At 42.0% G+C, this 19,713-nt stretch overlaps 1 protein-coding gene across 7 annotated transcripts; it reads right to left on the bottom strand.

Annotated features, from left to right (window-relative positions):
- Nucleotides 1–581: 581 nt before the first annotated feature.
- LOC127519192 (GRIP and coiled-coil domain-containing protein 2) lies at nt 582–14,409 on the bottom strand. 7 transcript variants are annotated; one of them, XM_051906730.1, is made up of 23 exons: nt 14,244–14,409; nt 13,706–13,795; nt 12,952–13,036; nt 12,798–12,865; nt 11,120–11,224; nt 9,101–11,002; nt 8,062–8,125; nt 7,865–7,965; nt 7,691–7,789; nt 7,485–7,604; nt 6,958–7,122; nt 6,681–6,785; nt 6,419–6,581; nt 6,189–6,289; nt 5,143–5,220; nt 4,922–5,059; nt 4,380–4,501; nt 3,872–4,048; nt 3,516–3,733; nt 3,248–3,439; nt 2,710–2,849; nt 1,741–1,942; nt 582–1,004 (listed from the first exon to the last, which is right to left on the bottom strand). In XM_051906730.1, exons 1-23 carry the CDS (start codon nt 14,247–14,249, stop codon nt 931–933), a joined length of 4,515 nt encoding a protein of 1,504 aa, XP_051762690.1. In that variant the 5' UTR covers nt 14,250–14,409; the 3' UTR covers nt 582–930. The 7 variants fall into 7 exon arrangements, with proteins under 7 accessions (XP_051762690.1, XP_051762692.1, XP_051762693.1 ...); XM_051906732.1 differs by having other exon boundaries at nt 12,798–12,859; XM_051906733.1 differs by having other exon boundaries at nt 13,706–13,762; nt 14,244–14,402.
- Between the last annotated feature and the right edge of the window lie 5,304 nt (nt 14,410–19,713).

The following is a 19,713-nucleotide window of genomic DNA, read 5'->3' as shown; positions in this document are numbered from 1 at the left end:
TCCACCCATCAGGTCCAGAGAGGGCGAGCTGGACGTCATGTGACTCTGCAGTGAGAACCACTTGATAATGACAGAATTCCCTTCAAACACAACAATCATAATTTTATAATTCTACATTCCTCCATATCAGACTTGCTTTTATCAATTAATACAATAAACATTAATTTGGTTTTTCATGCTTAATTTGTGTTCATAATCATTAAAACAATAATTTAAACATCATTGTACTTATTGTTGTAACTCTCCTGTCCAAACAGCCCATCTGCTTTCAGATCAGATGACAATGGGAGCACAGCGCCATCATGTGACTGTTACGATGAACACAACAGAATGAATTTTGTTACCTACAGGTGATCATCAAGCTACTTACCATTTCCTTTACAGTCTTGTGAATTAACAATAATTCCATCTGTGTGAAATAGAGAAAACCTAGAAGAAAACCTAAAAAACTTTGACTTGTTTGGGTGAAGATTGTGTTTCCAGACAATTCTGTTTTGATTTGAGAGACGTATAAACTGGGAGGAGTTAAAGAAACAAACTGATCAGGTTCATTTCCAAGAAACGTTAAAGAATACACAGAATAAGCTCTTAAAGTAGTTTAATCTTTGACTATATTCTCTGACAGATTTACACACCTTCATTCCATGAACCTCACAGTACTTTAAAATCTCTTATGATACGAGATTTACAATTTGTGGAAAAATGATAATGTATCATTTATGTTCAAATACAATAAATAAGACCAACCAATAACCTTCAGCCAATAACCCAAATCAAAAACCCCATCAGGACTGACAGTCATACAGTAGAAAAATAAGGCGGCATAAATATAGCGATGGTCTGTTGTGACGTGTGACGGACTGACAGTGTCCAGATGTCCTTCAGCTGCATGGACGGCTCCGGCTCCAGAATGTGTGGTCACGTGACCCTTCATCTGATCCCTGACCAGCTGTGAAGATACGACGTCCAGCCCGATCCTCGCGACACAGCCGACTGCTCCTCACCTGCAGACACACACGATTACACTGAAGAACACTTACACATGATTCTTCATCTGAGCCCAATCACCTGTGAACTCTTCATTCAAACCCCGAGCTCGTTTACACACACACACACACACACACACACACACACGATACACAGATAACTCCCAAACATCAGCTCACTGAATTAACCCGGTTTACACGCAAACGATAACCTGTACCGCAAGTAAACTGTGTTCACTAGACTTTATCAATAAATCAGGTTATTCCCGGCAGTGACGTCAAAACCTAATCATCGGTGCATCGGACGCCATTTTGTCATGAGATGTGATGTTCAATAAATAAGCAGTATTTTTACTGAACCGCTTTTGTACATTTTTATCATTTCTTGACACAAAACAGTCAAGATGTGTTTAAATCCGCAGTAAAGACACTTTCTTGTCATGTGACACACGCACGCTTCAATAAGACACAGAACGCAGGTTAATGTTTACATGTGGGAGAAATCAAGCAGCGTCTGTCGCTATGATGAAGCCGTTTATGACTTCTGTCCAATAAAGGAAAACAGTTTAAGGCGTTTACATCATTAAGAGTAACCGGGGTGAGAACATGCATGTAAACACACTCAGTGTTACACTGAAGATCTCTTCATGAGTCTGTCCTGCTTCACTCAGCCCTCAGTCCTCCACTATTCACCGTCACATTAGGAGATCAAAGACATCATTAACCCTTCATGATCTGAGATGGGAACACACACCTTGAGCGATGGCGGTGAGCCGGCTCTTCTCCTCCGGGCTCAGCTGCAGCATGGTGTGGATGACGGGCAGCAGCGCCTGCCGTTCGCTGCCGGAGCGCAGGAAGATGAACTGCAGCAGCACGTTCTTCAGGTACTCCAGGTTGGCCACAGATTTCTCGCGCTCATGATTGCGCTCCAGTCGACGCACCTCACTCTTCAGGAGCTGCAGAGAATCACAGAGTTCAGACAGACGGACAAGAGCTGACCCGCACCATCACCAGCTGTTTCCATCCAGAGTCTTGTGGGAATATCACATACAAAAAATGCTGATGAAAACAACAAGATGCACATTAATTCTAAAAATGTGCATAAAAATTATGCACTCAATTGAGGTGGATACAAATTTTTTTTATCCGATAAGATGTGCGCATAAACTACGGTGGAAACACATTTACTGAATAAATCCCTCAAAACCTCATGTGACTTTGGCTCAGCAGAGGCTGTGATTGGATAACTGGACTAACCAACGGACCAATCGCATTGCAGCATCTCAAATGTTGGTTTGGTGGTTCTGAAACATCCGAGTCAAAGTCTGTCATCAGAATGATTGGGTTTAATTCCCTCCAGAAGCGTCTCACACGATTGTGTTCCCAAACACCAGCATCCGAATGCAAGATCACATGACAGCGTTTTTTGTGTTTCGTCTGACGCTCTGAGACCAACTCATTTATGATGGAGGAAAAATGAGCCTGATTGAAGAAACTTACAGTTTTATTACTGATATTTCTGATTTTGTTCTCTTGAACACATGGGATGAAAACGCTGCTTTATTCACAGATTTTTCATGTGATATTCCAATTTTGTGCACAAGTTAAATTCACAACTTCAGAAAGAAAACACAGCTAGTGTGTGTGTGTGTGTGTGTGTGTGTGTGTGTGTGTGTGTGTGTGTGTGTGTGTGTGTGTGTGTGTGTGTGTGTGTGTGTCTCACAGTGATCTGCTCGGTCAGGACGGCGTTGGTGGCCTCAGTCTCATGCAGAAGGCTGCTCAGGTGCTCCACGCTGCGGGTGGCACTGCTCAGCTTCACAGCCAGCTCCTCTTTACTGGGCTCCATCTGCCAGACAGCAGGCTCTACACACACACACACACACACACACACACACACACACACACACACACAATTTATAGCTCGACTAGCCAATCACACATCAGCTGAATTCTGCACACACAATATCAGCTACATTCAGATTAGTGAACTATATCAGTTCTCAGAGTCTTTATTTTACCCCTATAAAACCTACAGTATAATGTTTGAAATGTGAATTTCTAAGGCTCTAAATGATGAACATGATCTGATAAACCAGTTTCACTATATCAGACTTTGTGAGCCATAAAAGCCTGCTGTATCAAATATGACACTCAACAAACACACATGTGCAGACTTTAGATGTAGTTGATATTTTGTCTGGAGGTTCAGCACTCATCTGTCTGCAGCACACTGATGTCTGTGAGCGGGGTGAGGGCGGTACCGTGTTTGAGGTCAGCAGAGGTCAGCAGCTGCTCCAGAGAGGGCAGTGGGGTCCCGGTGGAGGACAGCGACTCCGTCTCAGTGGTCTCCATGCCCTCGCCCTCCTCTCGATCGCCCTGCAGGTCCACCGGAGGAGCGTCCGCTGGCTTCCTGTCCGTCTGACTCTTCCTGCCCTGATGCAGCAGCACTGTGCCTGCGCAGACAGAGAGATATCTGAAGACCCGCTGCAGCTGCAGGTGTGTTCTGATCCTCACGTGTGTGTCTCTTACCGGTGCTGACGGGCTCCTTCTGCAGCTGGAACATCTGCGTCTCCAGCCGGCTGACCTGCTGCTGCAGTGTTTCCACCGTCCTGCAGTGCTCATCCTGCAGGTGGCGCATCTGCTCACGGAAGCTGCCGCGCAGAGCCTCCGTCTGATCGCTCAGGTGAGCCGCGCACTGTCCATGTTCAGACTTCAGAGACACGTTCTCCGACTGCAGCAACAGCAGCCTGTGAGAGACCAACAGAGTCACACAGAGCTCACAGAATAGTCTCATTTCCACTGATGGTCTCTCACAGCCTACTGACACACACACACACACACACACACACACACACACACACACACAGGTCTCTGTCGTTGTGTACCTCTCTCTGAGCTCGGCCTCTTTGCTGACGCTCTCCTGCAGGATCTTGTTGTGTCGCTCCAGCAGCGTGTCGTGCTCCGTCTGCAGCTGCTGCAGCTCTGCTGTGCTGGACTGAAGGCTCTGCTGCGTCTCCTGCAGGCGGCTGCGCAGCTGCTCCAGCACAGACTCCATCTGCTCTCTGAACACAACACTACCACAGTCAGAAAGAAACTGAAACTAAAACAGCCTTCAGACAGAAAGTGAAAACTAGTGCAGCAACAATGCAAATTATAAAGAAAATAAAATTATTTTGGGCAAAGATGATGTTTCTGGTTTGTTCATGTCAAGTCAGCTGCTGAAACTACAGCAAAATTAATTAGTATGTTGTGGTGTGAACAATATCATCACATGTGATTCTGTACATTGACACACTGATAAATCAAATTTTCAGTGTAAAATGAAAACACATGGTAATCATCTGTAGATGTAAACAGAATTGCGGTGTAAATGACTGTGCTGTGGAAACACACCTCTCATGTTTGAAGGCGTCTCCTTCGCTGTGGGCGGAGCTCTTGTGTTTCTGCTGCTTCAGGACATTGTGGACTCGAACCTTATAACTGTCAAACTCAGACACCGTCGCCGCAAGATCAGCCTGCAGAGACAGTCACGCAAGAGACAGTGTGAGAAATAACAACATGAGAGCAGGTGCAGGCAAACATGTCTAAATAACACGAGCTACAGAAGCTCAGACGAACATCTCCGCTGCGCTCTAATGAATAAGATCATGTGAGCGAGTCCCCTGAGCAGGAAACACACACATTTCCTCTCGCTCTGCAGCATGAGATTCATCAGGAGCCGCTGGGCTGATGGCCGAGCTATAATTGTGTTTAGATGAAGACATTAGCAAGTGTGCAGACTAGAAGACTGCAATGGAAAATCTATGAAAAACATCCAACTGTCAGAGCTTCAATCTGTCTGCTGGAATGAGCAGAACGACACACTGAATCACTTGGAAAAAGCAGCAACAGTGTAGATTTAAATGAGTAACAGAAGACATGAGGATCTGGAGCACCTTGACGGCCGCACACTCATCCTGCAGCGCCTTCAGACTGAGCTGCTGTGAGCTGGATGTGCGCTGGTGCTGCTCGATCGTCAGCTTCAGCTGCTCCTGCAGCCGGTGCCGCTCCGCCGTCAGCTCACTGCACTGGATCTGACACACACAGATCACGGGTTAATTCAGTGAGCTGATGTTTGTGAGTTATCAGTGTATCAGAGTGTATGTAACTGCCCTACCTTATATTCCTCCAGCTGCTGCTGATGGGCCTCCAGCTCTCCTCTCAGAGACGCCTGACTGATCATCTGTGCTGCTTCCTGTGGGGAGATTCATAACACATCAGACGGGCCACAAACAACACCACAAGATCAACTTCTCATGAAGTTCTACTGTATCTGTCTGTCTGTCCATCAATCGTGGTTGTATCTCTCTATTAGTGTTACTGGATCTTAGTGCAGCATTTGACACTATTGATCACAATATTCTTTTGAATAGACTTGAAAGTTATGTTGGCATTAGTGGAATTGCATTGTCATGGTTCAAATCATACTCATCTGACCGTTATCAGTTTGTAGTAGTAAACGAAGAGATGTCATATCGATCACAAGTTCAATATGGAGTACCGCAAGGCTCAGTACTAGGACCGTTACTGTTCACTCTGTACATGCTACACTTGGGAGATATCATTAGGAAGCATGCAGTTAGTTTTCACTGTTACGCTGATGATACTCTTTGTCGTCAGTTAGGAACCTGGGTGTGCTCTTTGATACCAATCTTTCATTTGAAGGCCATGTTTCTAGCATCTTCCATCTTAAAAATATATCTAAACTATGACATATGCTCTCAATGAAACATGCAGAACAGTTAGTTCATGCGTTCATGACCTCAAGGCTAGATTACTGTAACGCTCTACTGGGTGGTTGTTCTGCTCGCCTGATAAATAAACTACAGCTTGTACAAATTGCAGCAGCTAGAGTTCTTACTAGAACCAGGAAGTATGACCATATTAGCCCAGTTCTGTCAACACTGCATTGGCTTCCTGTTAAACATCGTACAGAGTTTAAAATCTTGCTAATCACTTACAAAGCACTAAATGGTTTAGCTCCCCAGTACCTGAGCGAGCTCTTAATGCATTATCTATCTATCTATCTAAAATATGACAGTTTTCCCTATGGCGACTCCACATGTAATATATGAAAGTTGACGTGATATGTCTAATTAAAGGCTAATTTTTCACGCCGTACATTCAGAGCACGCCCGCAGACACTGAATTCATGAGACTCACTTTTTGTTTTGCGTCTCCCAGATCTTTTTTCGTTTTGACCAGCAGTTGTTTCATCCTGGAGGCTTTCTCCTCCGTCTGATCCAGCAGTAACTTCAGAGACTCTGAGAGAATCAGCACATAATGAGACTCATCAGTGTTTGATCCTGTACAGCCTCAGGCAGGCTCTTTCACCACGATTACAACATCAGCTGCACTGGCTGAAAATCAACAGATGAAACTTTCAATAGTACCAATTTCCTCGTTCAGACGTTGTTCTCGCTCTTTCTGTGTTTGTATGTGCATTTCGTGCTCCTGCATCTGTCGGTCTCTCTCAGAGAGTTTGTGATTGAGTTCTTTCACCAGTTTCTCGTAGTCAGCCATCTCCATGTCCATCAGTGAGCTCTGCTGAGCGCCCTACAGCAGGAGAAGAGCACTCGTTACAACACTGACACATGATTAATCTATCCATCTGGGCATGATAGCCACAATAGGAGTAGCGGTTTGCGAACGTGCCTTTCTCAGCTGCTCAAGCTCTTGAGCCGTTTCTTGGAGCTGATGTTTGTGTCTGCTGAGCTGAGCTTGAAGCTCCTCGACCTCCTTGACTGCAGACTGATGGTCCTGGAGAAACACACATCTTTAAAACTTCAATGGAAAAGAACAGAAAACACTCCTACAAACAACAAGGAACACTGTTACGATTCTAGTACACATGTATAAAGTGGATTTTGCTGCCGGGGATGCATCAGTAAGTCAGCGTTTGCTGTAAGAGGACAGTGATGTTCAACTGTACCTTAGTCTTCTGCTCTCTTAAAAGCCTTTCTGCCTCCAGGTCTCGCTCCAGCCCACATTTCAGCTTCTGCATCTCCAGTATCTGTGACTCCAGCTGCGTGACGTTACTCTGCAGGGTCTCAATACGGGCCGTGAGATCCTCTCGTTCTGATGACAGCAGCTCATGCTGAGAGAGAAGCACACAAAACAATCAGTCTTACTGAAACCAAAAACACAACTCATCCCAGCCTTTCTTTTTATGTCACTGTATTAGACACAAATGAATCAATCACGTGCCTAATGCTTTTCTTAGAGCTAACTACTTTTCTTTAACATTTTTGCTTAATGACTTTCAATCATGTACAGTGTTTTGGTGATGTTTAGTGATGTATGAAGTAGAGGAACCACATGTGTAGAGAATCACATTATCTATGGACATGATCCACTAACATTTCACACACCTTCTGTCTTCATTTGTAACACTAAATCTCCCCATCCATAAATCACACCTGCGTTCACATTATGGATGGATGGCTGTTATTGAAATACCTGCTGAAGTGCATTTTGGAGACGTCTGGTTAAATCTTCATTGTGTTTATTGGCCTGCTCCAGCTTCTCTCTCTCCTGATCCAGCAGCTCAGTCTGCTTGTCATAATCCACCATCAAATTCTACAAATATATGATTTAAAAGTGCACCGTTTATTTACACTAGTAGATCTCATCTGAAACTATAAGTGGAGGGATGAACTCAAAACCTTGTAGTCCTCTGCTCCGTGGATGATGTCCTTCATAGATCTGGAGAGTCGGTCTCGTTCAGCCTTCAGCTGCTCCACTTCCTCTCTCAGAGCGACAGCCTAGTGTGACACACACAACTGAATAAACAGCACAAGCGCTAACAGAGACTCAAAGAATGAAAGAACGCCTCAAACCTCTTTCTTGCTGTTGTCCAGTTCCTTCTTAGCCTTCACAGCAACAGCTTTGATTTTGTTCATGCGTTCATCCTTATCTTTGCTTTCTTTCTTCAGCATTTCTACACAACACAAGAATCATCAAGAATGTAAAAGGAAACCGTTCAGGCATGTACAGTAGGCTCATGAAATTAAGAGTCGAACATGAACAAACATACCTATTTCATGAGATAACTCTTTCATTTTTTCATTTTCATCAGACACCGATGACTCTTTGCACATCTGAAAATGGACAATCGAAGGAAAGGAACGTAAGATGTCACTGTTACAATTTCTAGAGTAATTCTGTTGAATAATTGAAAAAATTGAGTTTGCATTTTTTATTGAAACTTGTTTCAACCGAAGAAAAAAAATAAAGATATTTGCGACTTTATATCTCACAATTTTGACTATATTTCTTGCAATTCAGAGATTATAACTTGCAATTTTGACTTTATAGCTTACAATTCTAACTTTATAACTTGCAATTCAGATTTCAAACAATTCCGACTTTATTTCACACGATTCCAACTTTATAACTCGCAATTCCAACAGTATCTCACAACTCTGACTTTATTTCTCGCAAATGAGAGATTATAACTTGCAATTCCGACATTATTTATTGCAATTCCGACTTTATAACTCACAAATCAGAGATTATATCTTGCAATTTCAACCTTATTTCTCGAAACTTATTATTATTATACATTATTTCACACAACTCACAATTCCATCTTTATTTCACGCAATTCAGAGATTAGAACTCGTAATTCGGAGATTATAACTTGCAGTTTCAACTTAATTTCTCGCAACTCCGACTTTATAACTCGCAATTCAGAGATTATAACCTGTAATTCTGACTTTATTTCACGCAATTCTAATGTGGTTGCTAGGCTGGTCCTCCATCAAGCCTCCTCTCCTCTGGTCTGTATATTCGACTCCGGTCCCTCCTCTAAATGAATGTTACCAGGCATTAAATGACTGCGGTCAGGGTTTTTCTCTCTGTTATTATAAGTCAAGGAAACAACAGTAATATTTTCTTCTTTTGGAGTAAAGGGGAACACAAAAATGGCATGCGTGAGTCTTGTGGACATCTACTCTGCTATTCTTTACTTCCACATACCAAACCCAGAAACATACATTGCATTATCTGCTTAGAGATAAGATCTTGTTCACAAACATGAAAACATTTTAGCCTGCATTACAATCGCACAATACCTGTAGGTGACCAACTTCTTCTTTGAGCTGAGATATTAGAGAGTCTTTGTCAGCAAGAACCTGTTGGAGCCCGTTGGCCTCGTGAACTTGTGCGTCTGTTTCATCCGCCGGCTCTTTTTCCTCTAAACTCCTGCTCAAGTCAGCCACTTGAGTAAGCAGGCTGTGGTTTTCTGTCCTCAGCTTCTCATTCATGGCTTGCATTTCACTCAGGTCCTTCTGCAGTCCCTCTGTGTCCAACACCACATCATCCAAACTGGCCTTCAGCAGGTGCTTCTCGCGGAGGAGCTCGTCGATGCGCTCCTGCAGCTCCTCCGTCGACTGCCTCGTGCTCTCCAGCTCAGCCGTCAACCGCTCTACGCTTTCATCCAACTGCTGGGTCAGGAGTGCTTTCTCCTCCTGAGATTTATTCAAGAGACGGTTTATAAGGGTAGAGACATCAGACGTGCCATCAACCTCAGTCTCAGAGAAACTCTGCCTGAGGATTTCAGCGATGTGGCACTGAACTTCAGAAAGATGCTCCTGACTAGCGTCCATGTCTCGCTGAAGGTTGTTTCTCTCTTCTGACAGGCACACAATCTGAGACTGCAGGAGTTTGATGGAGTCTTGACACTCCTCCTGTGTGGATTGAAGAGCAGAGAGCTCCTCCTCGAGGATCTTTATACGCTCGTCCTTTTCCATGGTCTCCGACAGCAGCTGATTCTCCTGCGTGAGCTCTGCCTTGTGCTCACGCTCTGATTCAGATGTCACGAACTTCAGCGACTCCTCGAACTCTAACACAAGAGTCTCCTTGTGTTGTAGATTCCCTAGGAGCTCTTCTGTTTTGTTCCTTAGGTCCTCAAAAGGCATCTTGACCTCTTGGTCCGACATGTCCTCAGCATTTCTGATGTGCTCTAACAAACGGTCCCTCTCCTGGAAGATGCTCTCGAGTTTCTCCTGCAGACCCTGAACCGAGGCCACGGTTTGCTCCTTCATGGCTTTGTATTGCGTTATAAAGTGCTCTGTTCTGTCTCGCAGATCCACTTGCTTACGTGTGATCATGCTCTCATCTTCAGGAAGAGGCGAGCGTCTGTCTTGCAGCTTGTCGACAACTTCTTCTGTCTGCTCTCTTTCAGCTCTAGAGCTAAAGCTAGTTTCCAGTTCCTTCGGGGACTCTTGTGAGGTTTGGATGCTGCACGTCTCTCTGCTTTTGTCCACAGACTTATCGCTGCCGTCTTTGTTCATTTGAAGCTCATTAATTCTGAACTCCAGTTCTTCCTTCTCCACAGTGAACTCCTCTCGGACCTGCTTCAGCTCAGACTCCAGCTCCACCTTCACATTTCTAAGAAACACCAGCTCTTCTTGAAACATCATGTTTTGAGACTGCAAATCCTCCAGTGCCAATTTCAGCACGCCGCCCTCGTCGCTGGAGTCGTCCGAGGCCGGGAAGTCCGCCGAGTGTTTCGGAGGCCCTGCTCTATTGGCATCCTCCTCTTCCTCCTGGACGTCCTGCAGGAAGCCCTCCTTCAGCGCCAGCTGCTCCGAAAGCTCGTCCTGAAGCAGAAGCAGCCGCTCTCGCTCCCTCTCGAAGTCCGTGGTGTTCAGCTCCAGCTGCTCCTCCAGGTATCGGACGTCGTCTTCATACTGCTTGTTTATTCTTTCGATCTCCCTCTGCAGATTCTCGATCTCCTGTTGGGATTCGGTGAGGCTCATCTGGTGAGACTCTTTGAGCGCTTCGGTCGCAGCCATCCACTGGTGCTTGGCTTCTTCAAGCTCTTCTTGAGTTTGAGATATCTTGGACTCATACTCAGAGCAGGCTGCCTTAAAGCTAGCAGTGAGCTCGGCTGTGTTTTTCTGCATTTCTGTACACTCTCTATTTTTTAAGTCTAGTTCCTCCTGAAGAGCTGCTAATCTTTTCTCTGTGTCCTGAAAATACATTTGAACTAAAGTCAGTTGCATACAGTGGATTTTATGCTTTAATAAATGTGCTGTTACCGAAAGTCACAGACGGAGTTTCAAAAAAGCGTCACTAATGCAAGTTACCTGTGCTTGTCTCTTGAACTCCTCGTGCTCTTTGCGCAGTAACGCGAGGCTCTGTTGACTCTCAGCCTTCTCCTGCAGCACAGCGTTCATTCGCTCAGTCAGCTCCTGTTCAAATGAACCCAAACACTCAGACACATCCTTGATGTGCAAACATATCAATTATTTGCAGGGTCTCCTAACAGCTCTGTACCTATCGTTTTTCAGCCCATTTGTGTTTGTGTATGAAGTTCAGTGCAACAGATGCTTTTCCACCATCAGGTTCTCAGCACTTTTAAAGGGTTAGTTCACCCCAAAATGAAATTTCTGTCATTTATTACTCACCCTCATGTCGTTCCACACCTATAAGACCTTCGTTGATCTTCAGAACACAAATTAAGATCTTTTCAAACCAAATGTGCTGCGTAACACACGAGAATGAACCTCATTGGTTATGCAGCACGTTTGAGCTTCCGGAAGAGGTTTGTTCTTGTGCATTATTCAGGTTCGGCTGAGCTTCTGCGTGAGTAAAAGCCTAAATTAAACATGTTCATCATAACATGCGATCGATTCTCTTCAGAAAATGTGGACTAAACCGCTCAATTCATATGGATTAGTTTTACGATCTCTTTATGAAGTTTTTGAAGCATCAAAGTGTCAGTTGCAAAGGCAGTCTATGAAAGGAAACCTGACAGCATTCGGTCATCAAAAATATCTTAATTTGTGTTCTGAAGATGAACGAAGGTCTTACAGGTGTGGAACGACATGAGGGGGAGTAATTAATGACAGAAATTTTCATTTTTAGGTGAACTAACCCTTTAAGGGAGGGTTATACTCCCATTTCCACAGTTCAGCATGGTATGGATTACATGGTTTACATGGTTAACATGATTTGGCCTGGATTTCTCAGCTCAAATGTGAGGTCGTTAGTGAGGTTTAATGAGATCACTGACTCATTAAAAACTCTTAACAGTATATTACACATTGTTTGTTTTTTTAACACCATGCCAGCTTCTTTGGCTCTTTTCATGGCGAAACCAATACTTGAGTTATTCATTTAAAACAGAAACTAAACCATTCAAGACCCATTTTTCCTATGAATTCTAAAACCACACTTGAAATTAAGCTACTTAAAATAAAACCATTTCTTCAGAGGAGTCAAAACTTTAATAAAATATGTTTGTCAGACATATGGGTGTGTATTACTCATAAAATAATGTCAATAAATGTTCTTTGTAGCTAGTTTGGTAACGTTCTATATGATCTGATCCTGCTCCAGTGTTTCAGCCTCACCCGTCGACACCTCGGGTGACAGTGTAGCACCACAGTGGAAATGCATGGTTCCACAACCAGAACCGTAGAGAGAACCAGCTTTGGACTGGAGCTGCTGAAGGGCTTTTGCTCACAAGCACTTTGATCACATTTTATTACTGGATGTATTAGAAGAAAATTAATCCATTGGCGAGCCAGCTCAGCCAAATAGGAGGAAATGTAACATGTCATAGCATGCAATCGTTTAAATAAGCAGTTTAATTTTTCAGTTTGATCCTTGTTCTCTTTTAACATCACATGATTCATTAGAAAGGTTGTGATAAAATCTATCGGTGTAAATATAAGTGTTGGTAAGGAGAACAGAGCTGTTCAACCTGATCTATCCGAGCAGAGCGATTATTGTGTGACGTATCTGTACAGAGTTACTAACCTGAATAACTGAGGAGTCTGATGTGCCGGAATCAGGATGTTTCAACACCGCAACTTCCTTCTCTAAATCTGTTTTTTAAAAAAAGTTATTACAGTAGTAAGATTTTACAAATATATATGTTTTTACAATTAAGAAGCAACTGTTATAATCTCACCTGCACATTTCAACTTCATCTTCTGCATTGCCACCATCTGTTTCTTTGCAAACTTTATCAGATCTTCTTTAGACAGTGTGTCCAACTGTGAAGAGACAGAGGAACACAAAACAAGCCCAAAATGTTTAAACGCTTCCTTGAGTTTGATTTCCTTCAGAGGAACACAGAGAGACGTGTTTAGCTGTTATAGTCCATTCAGTGAAAGTCAATGGATGCACAAGGTTCAAGCTTTTGGACCCCATTGACTTTCACTGTACGGACAAAAACAGCTGCAACATTCTGTGTCCCGCAGAAGACAGACATCACACACGCTTGGAACGATGATGACAGAATTAAGTCAATTAAAGACACCCTTTAGATTATGTGTCTCCTGTATATATATTTAATTTACCTCCAATAAAAATAAAATAAGACTTTCCTCTGGATTTTTATTTTATTGTTATTATTATCAATAAATCACATACAAACATGTACGTAAATAAAGCATTATGATAAAATAGACATTAACGTTTCAACCTTAAACGTGCAGTTTATTTTTGAGAAGCGTTTCAAATATGCTTATTATTGCATTTTTTAACCAGTCAATATGTAACAACAATTTGGGAACAAAACTTGTAGGGTTATTGCATAGATGAACTTTTAAACTACTAAAAATGCGCATAAGTGATGATAAATTTTTATTAAATTATGTTAAAGTGTGATTTTCAATCAAACACACTGAATACAGGAAGTGTCACTCAGTGAAGGATCTCACCTTGGATTTGCCTGCCTGTCCTGCCGGTGACGTCACAGACTCGGGGTTCACGTCTTGCTGTGACGTCACAGACTCGGGGTTCGCGTCCTGCTGCAGGTGTGAGACATTAATAAGACAATCCTACAGTCAGTCAGTGTGTTCATTACGATTATTGTTTTGCTCTATACAGGATCAGAGTACACGAGAAGCTGAAATAACTCATACAGCAAATGAACACACTGCTCTATAATGTAGTTCATGTATCATACTGAGGGATTACCATGGTATAGCTGCTCGAGGCATCATGTAAATACCATGGTATTTATGGAACAGGGTAATTAATTCACTGTAACAGCCTTCACTTCTCTGGGAAATCATTAATAATGCTTTAGACTCTTTCTGTCTAAAGCCCCACACAGGTCACTAGCCAAAGACATCTACCTGATCAACAGTAAGACTCATTTGCATGCATTAATGATAATTATTGGTTTAAATCAATCTATTCACAGCTTCTACAGCAGATTTATCCGCTGTAAGTGTTTGAACTTCAGCGACTAACCTCCATTCTTGTGCAGAATCACGAAAGACAGCTGCTCAAACCTCGACGAAATGGGAATAGTTGAGAAAAGATCACTTATTCACAAATCCACTGCGTATAAACACATCTAGCATCACTATGCTGTTACTTCCGCCTTCGTTACTTCCGCAAAGCGCGAGGAAGGAATCAGCCAATCGCGTTCGTTTATCAACCCGGATTACCTCCACGTCACTGTTTGTTTCGGTTGCTACGGCTGTATGAATGACATCTCGATTATCCAATCGAAAGGCTGCTCGTCCGGCGCTCCAGCTGACCGGATTGGTTAATCAGAGGAGGCGGGACTTTCCGGCGTTTGTCTACTGGGAGAACAAAACTAGCTACAGGCACGTTAAATTCATATTCACAGAAGCGAATAATATTAATAAGGATTATTATAGATTATTATTATTATTTTTATTATGGAGGACAAGTGACCTTAATAAGGCCATGTATTTTTTATTTAAAAAAAATAAAATCAAATATTTGATAAAAAGTGAGGTCTAAAACACAAAACTGATCACACAGATCATTCTTTCTAATCTGATCTCATGCTTTCATTCCTGCTGTACATGCTTCTTTCTACATCATTGTTTCAAAACACTATTAATATGTAATGGGATTGAGAACATTTGGTTTAATCAGCAGAACACAACAGTTGTGTTTCAGTTGTGTACTTTAAACAATCACTTCATTCAGTGGAAAACAATCCAAAAGAACAGAAGAGACTGTAGAAAATGACAAAAGTATTTACATTTAAAACCCATTTATTTGTTGGTGGAGTCAGAAGCAGGAGCTTCGGGGTGTATGAGGCTCAGATTTGACATTCATGTCTTACTGAACGAACCAAACTCAGTTGTGTGTAGATGGAGCAGAAGATCAGATGTGATCCGTCCTCACTGTACAATCACCTGTAGATCAGCTGTCAATCATCATCCTCTGCAGCTAATGATTAATCCTTAATTGATATATTGACTGATTTACTTCCCCTCTTAATAGAATTATGAGGTTCATCAGTCAAATTAAATGAGTATGAATGAAGGAGCAGACGAGCTCGTTCAGATCCGGCGCTCAGCTGATTTCTGAACAGAGCTAAAGATGAACCTCACAGTCATCCTGTTTCATTTCAAAGCTCATTCACACAGGGCATGAGTAAACGTTAAAATGATTTGCTAATAATCAATTTGGGACAGTCTATCGCTAAAACATTACATTTTGTGAAATCTCTTAACGTGACAGATGGAGGAGGATCACGCAGGCTTTTCATTTCTTTAATTGCAGATCTTAATTCCCTTTCCTTTGAAACGGCATCAGATGTGAAGGAGGAGGAGAAGTCATGTGTGTCAGCCATTATGTGCACCTGTGTTTCTCAATTACAGTAATGAGAAGCGTTCAACAACTACAAATCAATGTCAGTGTCACTGTCAACACCGTTATGTGCTGATCTCAATAGTCCATATAGACTATCAAATATAGTGATAATAAGCCGAATCAGACCATGCCCAATGGGATTTTTATGACACCAACCTTTTATGATGTATTTATTATTATTTATTAAAGGGGCCATGAACTGAGAAATCAAAATTTCCTTGAGCTTTTCAACAATGTGAATGTCTCAGTTGAGCTTTATTTGTTTGTATTCAGTACATTTTACTATGGATTCTTTGGTAAATCAATCGTATTTCAGCGCAGGCTTTGCAAACAGACTTTTACGATATGGACAACATGTCAGTATCTGTGTTAATATAATGCCTGATCTGATATTAATGATTATGTACAGTCAGATGATCTTTGTCTGTGTGTCAGTAAATCAAACCAGTGACTAAACGCTCAACTTCACCTTGTTTCTCTTAGGATGAAAATAATCTGTTATTTAAATGGTGATTAAATTATATATAGAAAGTGATCAAAGAACGCTCCCTTTACAATCGCTGGAGCTGTCAATCAAACAGCACGAGTTTATCAGTGACTGAGTTCTGGACTCGCGCCAAAACTCCCGTTTTATTCAATGAATCTCTTAGTTACATCGCGTTTGAACTGTTAGTTATGATGAAAGCATTCGTTAGTGTGCAGAAATTGAGTTGCAATGACGAGATCACTGCTTTCATGAGCTCAACAACATGTCTGTGATCGACTACAATGTTTATCACTGCAACCTTTCATGCCGCGATCCAAATATAATGCCATAGATCTAAATGTAACGCAGCACTTTTCACGATTAGTTAACCTTGAGAGCTCATAGTTAGTCATGACTGTAGGGTGCTGCTCGCACTAGAGACACGACAGCAGTTATCTTCATTTCTCCTGTGAATGGACTCTAGACATTGACATGTTTTCAGAGGGAAAGACAGAAGCGTAAATTATCATTAATCACTGAGAGCTGGATATACACGTCCGGTTAAGTCAGTTCTTGTAAACTGGCTTTGGAGGAATGTCACTGCCTTGTGTGTGTGTTTCTTTAATCAGTGTGTGTTCACAGCAGGAGATTCAGGGCGAGGTGAATGATATATCCCTGCTGGGTCATCACAGACAGTCCTTCTCCACCTGTGATTGGCACTGAAGCGCAATCAAACTCCAGCTGGTTTGGGGACTTAAATTGATTAAATTGTGAACCTCTGTCTGGCTTCACACAGTGACAGTACACCTGCCTACATACAGTTCATGAATGAGAAAACCTGTTGGACAGTGTGGCTTACACTCATATTTTGCAGATGTTTTTATCCAGAGCAACACACTTGGCAGTCAGTTGTAAGTATACATGCATTCCCTGGGAATCGAAGCGGACTGTGGATTTGTTAGCGTGATGCTCTTGGTTTGATGGCCATCGTCACGAGTGTGAGACTCAAAGAGATCAGTTCTCTCTTCCTCTTGAACTTTCAAATGATTGTGAGTCTCATAGGCTCTGGATTCCTTCATCAACCCTCCTTTTATCTTCTAATGAATCGCTTGTTGAAGACAAAATAAGCACACAATGCATCTAATTCTTTAGGAGGGGACTGGTTGTATATCGTACCTCACCGACACTAAAACAATCTTAACTGGCCATCAAAATTGTCTCTAGATTTTAAACAGCATCTCCCAAACTCCATGTAAAGTCTCTAAACACACCGCAAGAATTAAAAGAACATGACGAATCCTCTTGTAAAGCCTTGAAAGTCACAATGTAACTTGTAAAACTTGTTAAGCAAATTACAAAACATTAATTCTTGATATTAACTTCAACAATAATAACATAATTACTAACAGTGGAATTTGAGTGCTTAATTGTTATGGCTGTCACAATACCAACATTTCAGTAGCAATACGGGTGAAATTTCACTATTCTCAATACTGCAGCAATAACTTGCTATAACTTAACTCTTAACATGCTTGAGCATGCTTAATTACTGTGTTAATTTGAAGGTGAAGTATGTAGTTTCTGTGACAAATATAAGGCATGTTTTAAAACAACATTTTAAACGGCCCTTTGGTGCGTCACTCCTCCTGAAACTCAAACATTACAAACAGCTCTTACAGGTGAAGAGCGTCTCGCTTATAATAAACCCATCCAGCATATCTGCACCGGATGCATTTATAGACATGACGCACCACAGCTGTTTGAGTCTGTCTGCACTGGACACATCACAGTAAACATTATAAACTGGAACATTAGTCTTTCTGAACAGATGATGCTGTATAGTACTGAAGCATCTATTGTAACGTGTTGCATTAATATTTTTTGTAGAGTCACTTAGTCATTCAATTCTAAACTCTAATATCGGTTACAGTCTCTTTTCTGTGCATAGACTATACCCATCCATCCACTGGAAATGCAGTTTAAATGTTATTGTGATATTTTTTGTGAATTTTATGTCTAAACCACAGATGCAGCATTAGGAGAATGTCTTTTGTCAGGATCTGGTCAGTTATCTTTGGAAGCAGGATCCTGACACCTTGTTTCTGTCTCTGTGTGATCGCGCCGCTTCAGGTTTGGATTCCTTGCCGTGTGCTCTTCTGTCTGTCTTTTGTCTTTATATTTGGAGAATGGAGTCTGGATCCTGACATTGTGGCTTGGTTCTGTTTCGGTGTCGGGATCCCAACACTTATCTTGTGTCTCTGTTGACTTAGTTTCTGGTTTCCTGGGCATGTGCTCTTCTGTTGTGCTGTCTTTTCTCTCGGAGCACATGGCTTTTAATGGGGTTCCTCCTCAGCAATGAAATATACAGGTGCTGGTCATATAATTAGAATATCATCAAAAAGTTCATTTTTTTATTATAAATTATTTTTAAAAATGAAACTTTCATATATTCTAGATTCCCTACATGTAAAGTAAAACATTTCAAAAGTTTTTTTTTTTAAATTTTGATGATTAGAGCGTACAGCTCATGAAAGTCCAAAATCTAGTATTTCAAAATATTAGAATATTTCCTAAGATCAATCAAAAAATGGATTTGCAAAACAGAAAAGTTCAAGTTCTTTAAAGTATGTTCATTTGTGCACTCAATACTTGATCGGCAGGACATATTACAGCAAATGACTTGCTCCTAGCACAAATTACTGCATCAGTGAAGTGTGGCCTGGAAGTGATCAGCCTGTGGCACTGCTGAGGCACTATTGAGCCTTCAGATCATCTGTATATTGTTGGATCGACTGTTTTTCATCTTTCTCTTGAAAATATCCCATAGATTCAGGTCAGGCATATTGGCTGGCCAATAAAGCACAGTAATATCATGCTCAGCAAACCACTTGGAAGTGGTTTTTGCACTGTGGGCAGGTGCTAAAGTCCTGCTGGAAAAGGAAATCAGCATCTCCATAAAGCTTGTCAGCAGATGGAAGCATAAAGTGCTCCAAAATCTCCTGGAAGATGGCTGCATTGACTTTGCACTTGATAAAACACAATGGACCAACACCAGCAGACGTCACGGCCCCCCCAAATCATTATTGACTTCAGAAACTTCACACTAGACTTCAAGCAGCTTGGATTCTGTGCCTCTCCAGTCTTCCTTCAGACTCTGGGACCATGATTTCAACATGAAATGCAAAATTTACTTTTATCTGAAAAGAGGACTTTCGACCACTGTTCACTGTCCAGTTCTTTTTCTCCTTAGCCCAGGTAAGATGCTTCTGACGTTGTCTCTGGTTCAGAAGTGGCTTGGTAGTCCTTTTCCTGAAGATGTCTGAGTGTGGTGACTCTTGATGCGCTGACTCCGGCTTCATTCTACTCATTGTGAAGCTCTCCCAAGTGTTTGAATTGGCTTTACTTGACAGTATTCTCAAGCTTGCGGTCATCCCTGTTGCTTGTGCACCTTTGCCTACCCAATTTCTTCCTTCCAGTCAACTTTGCATTTAATATGCTTTGATACATCACTCTGTAAACAGCCACCCCATTCAGTAATGACCTTCTGTGACTTACTCTCTTTGTGGAGGGTGTCAATGATTGTCTCCTGGACCATTGCCAAGTCAGCAGTCTTCCCCA

The sequence above is a fragment of the Ctenopharyngodon idella genome, chromosome 9 (assembly GCF_019924925.1).
Source record: "Ctenopharyngodon idella isolate HZGC_01 chromosome 9, HZGC01, whole genome shotgun sequence".
Classification (NCBI taxonomy): domain Eukaryota; kingdom Metazoa; phylum Chordata; class Actinopteri; order Cypriniformes; family Xenocyprididae; genus Ctenopharyngodon; species Ctenopharyngodon idella.
Note: the sequence above shows the minus strand (reverse complement) of the source record. Positions and strands in the feature narration are given on the sequence as shown.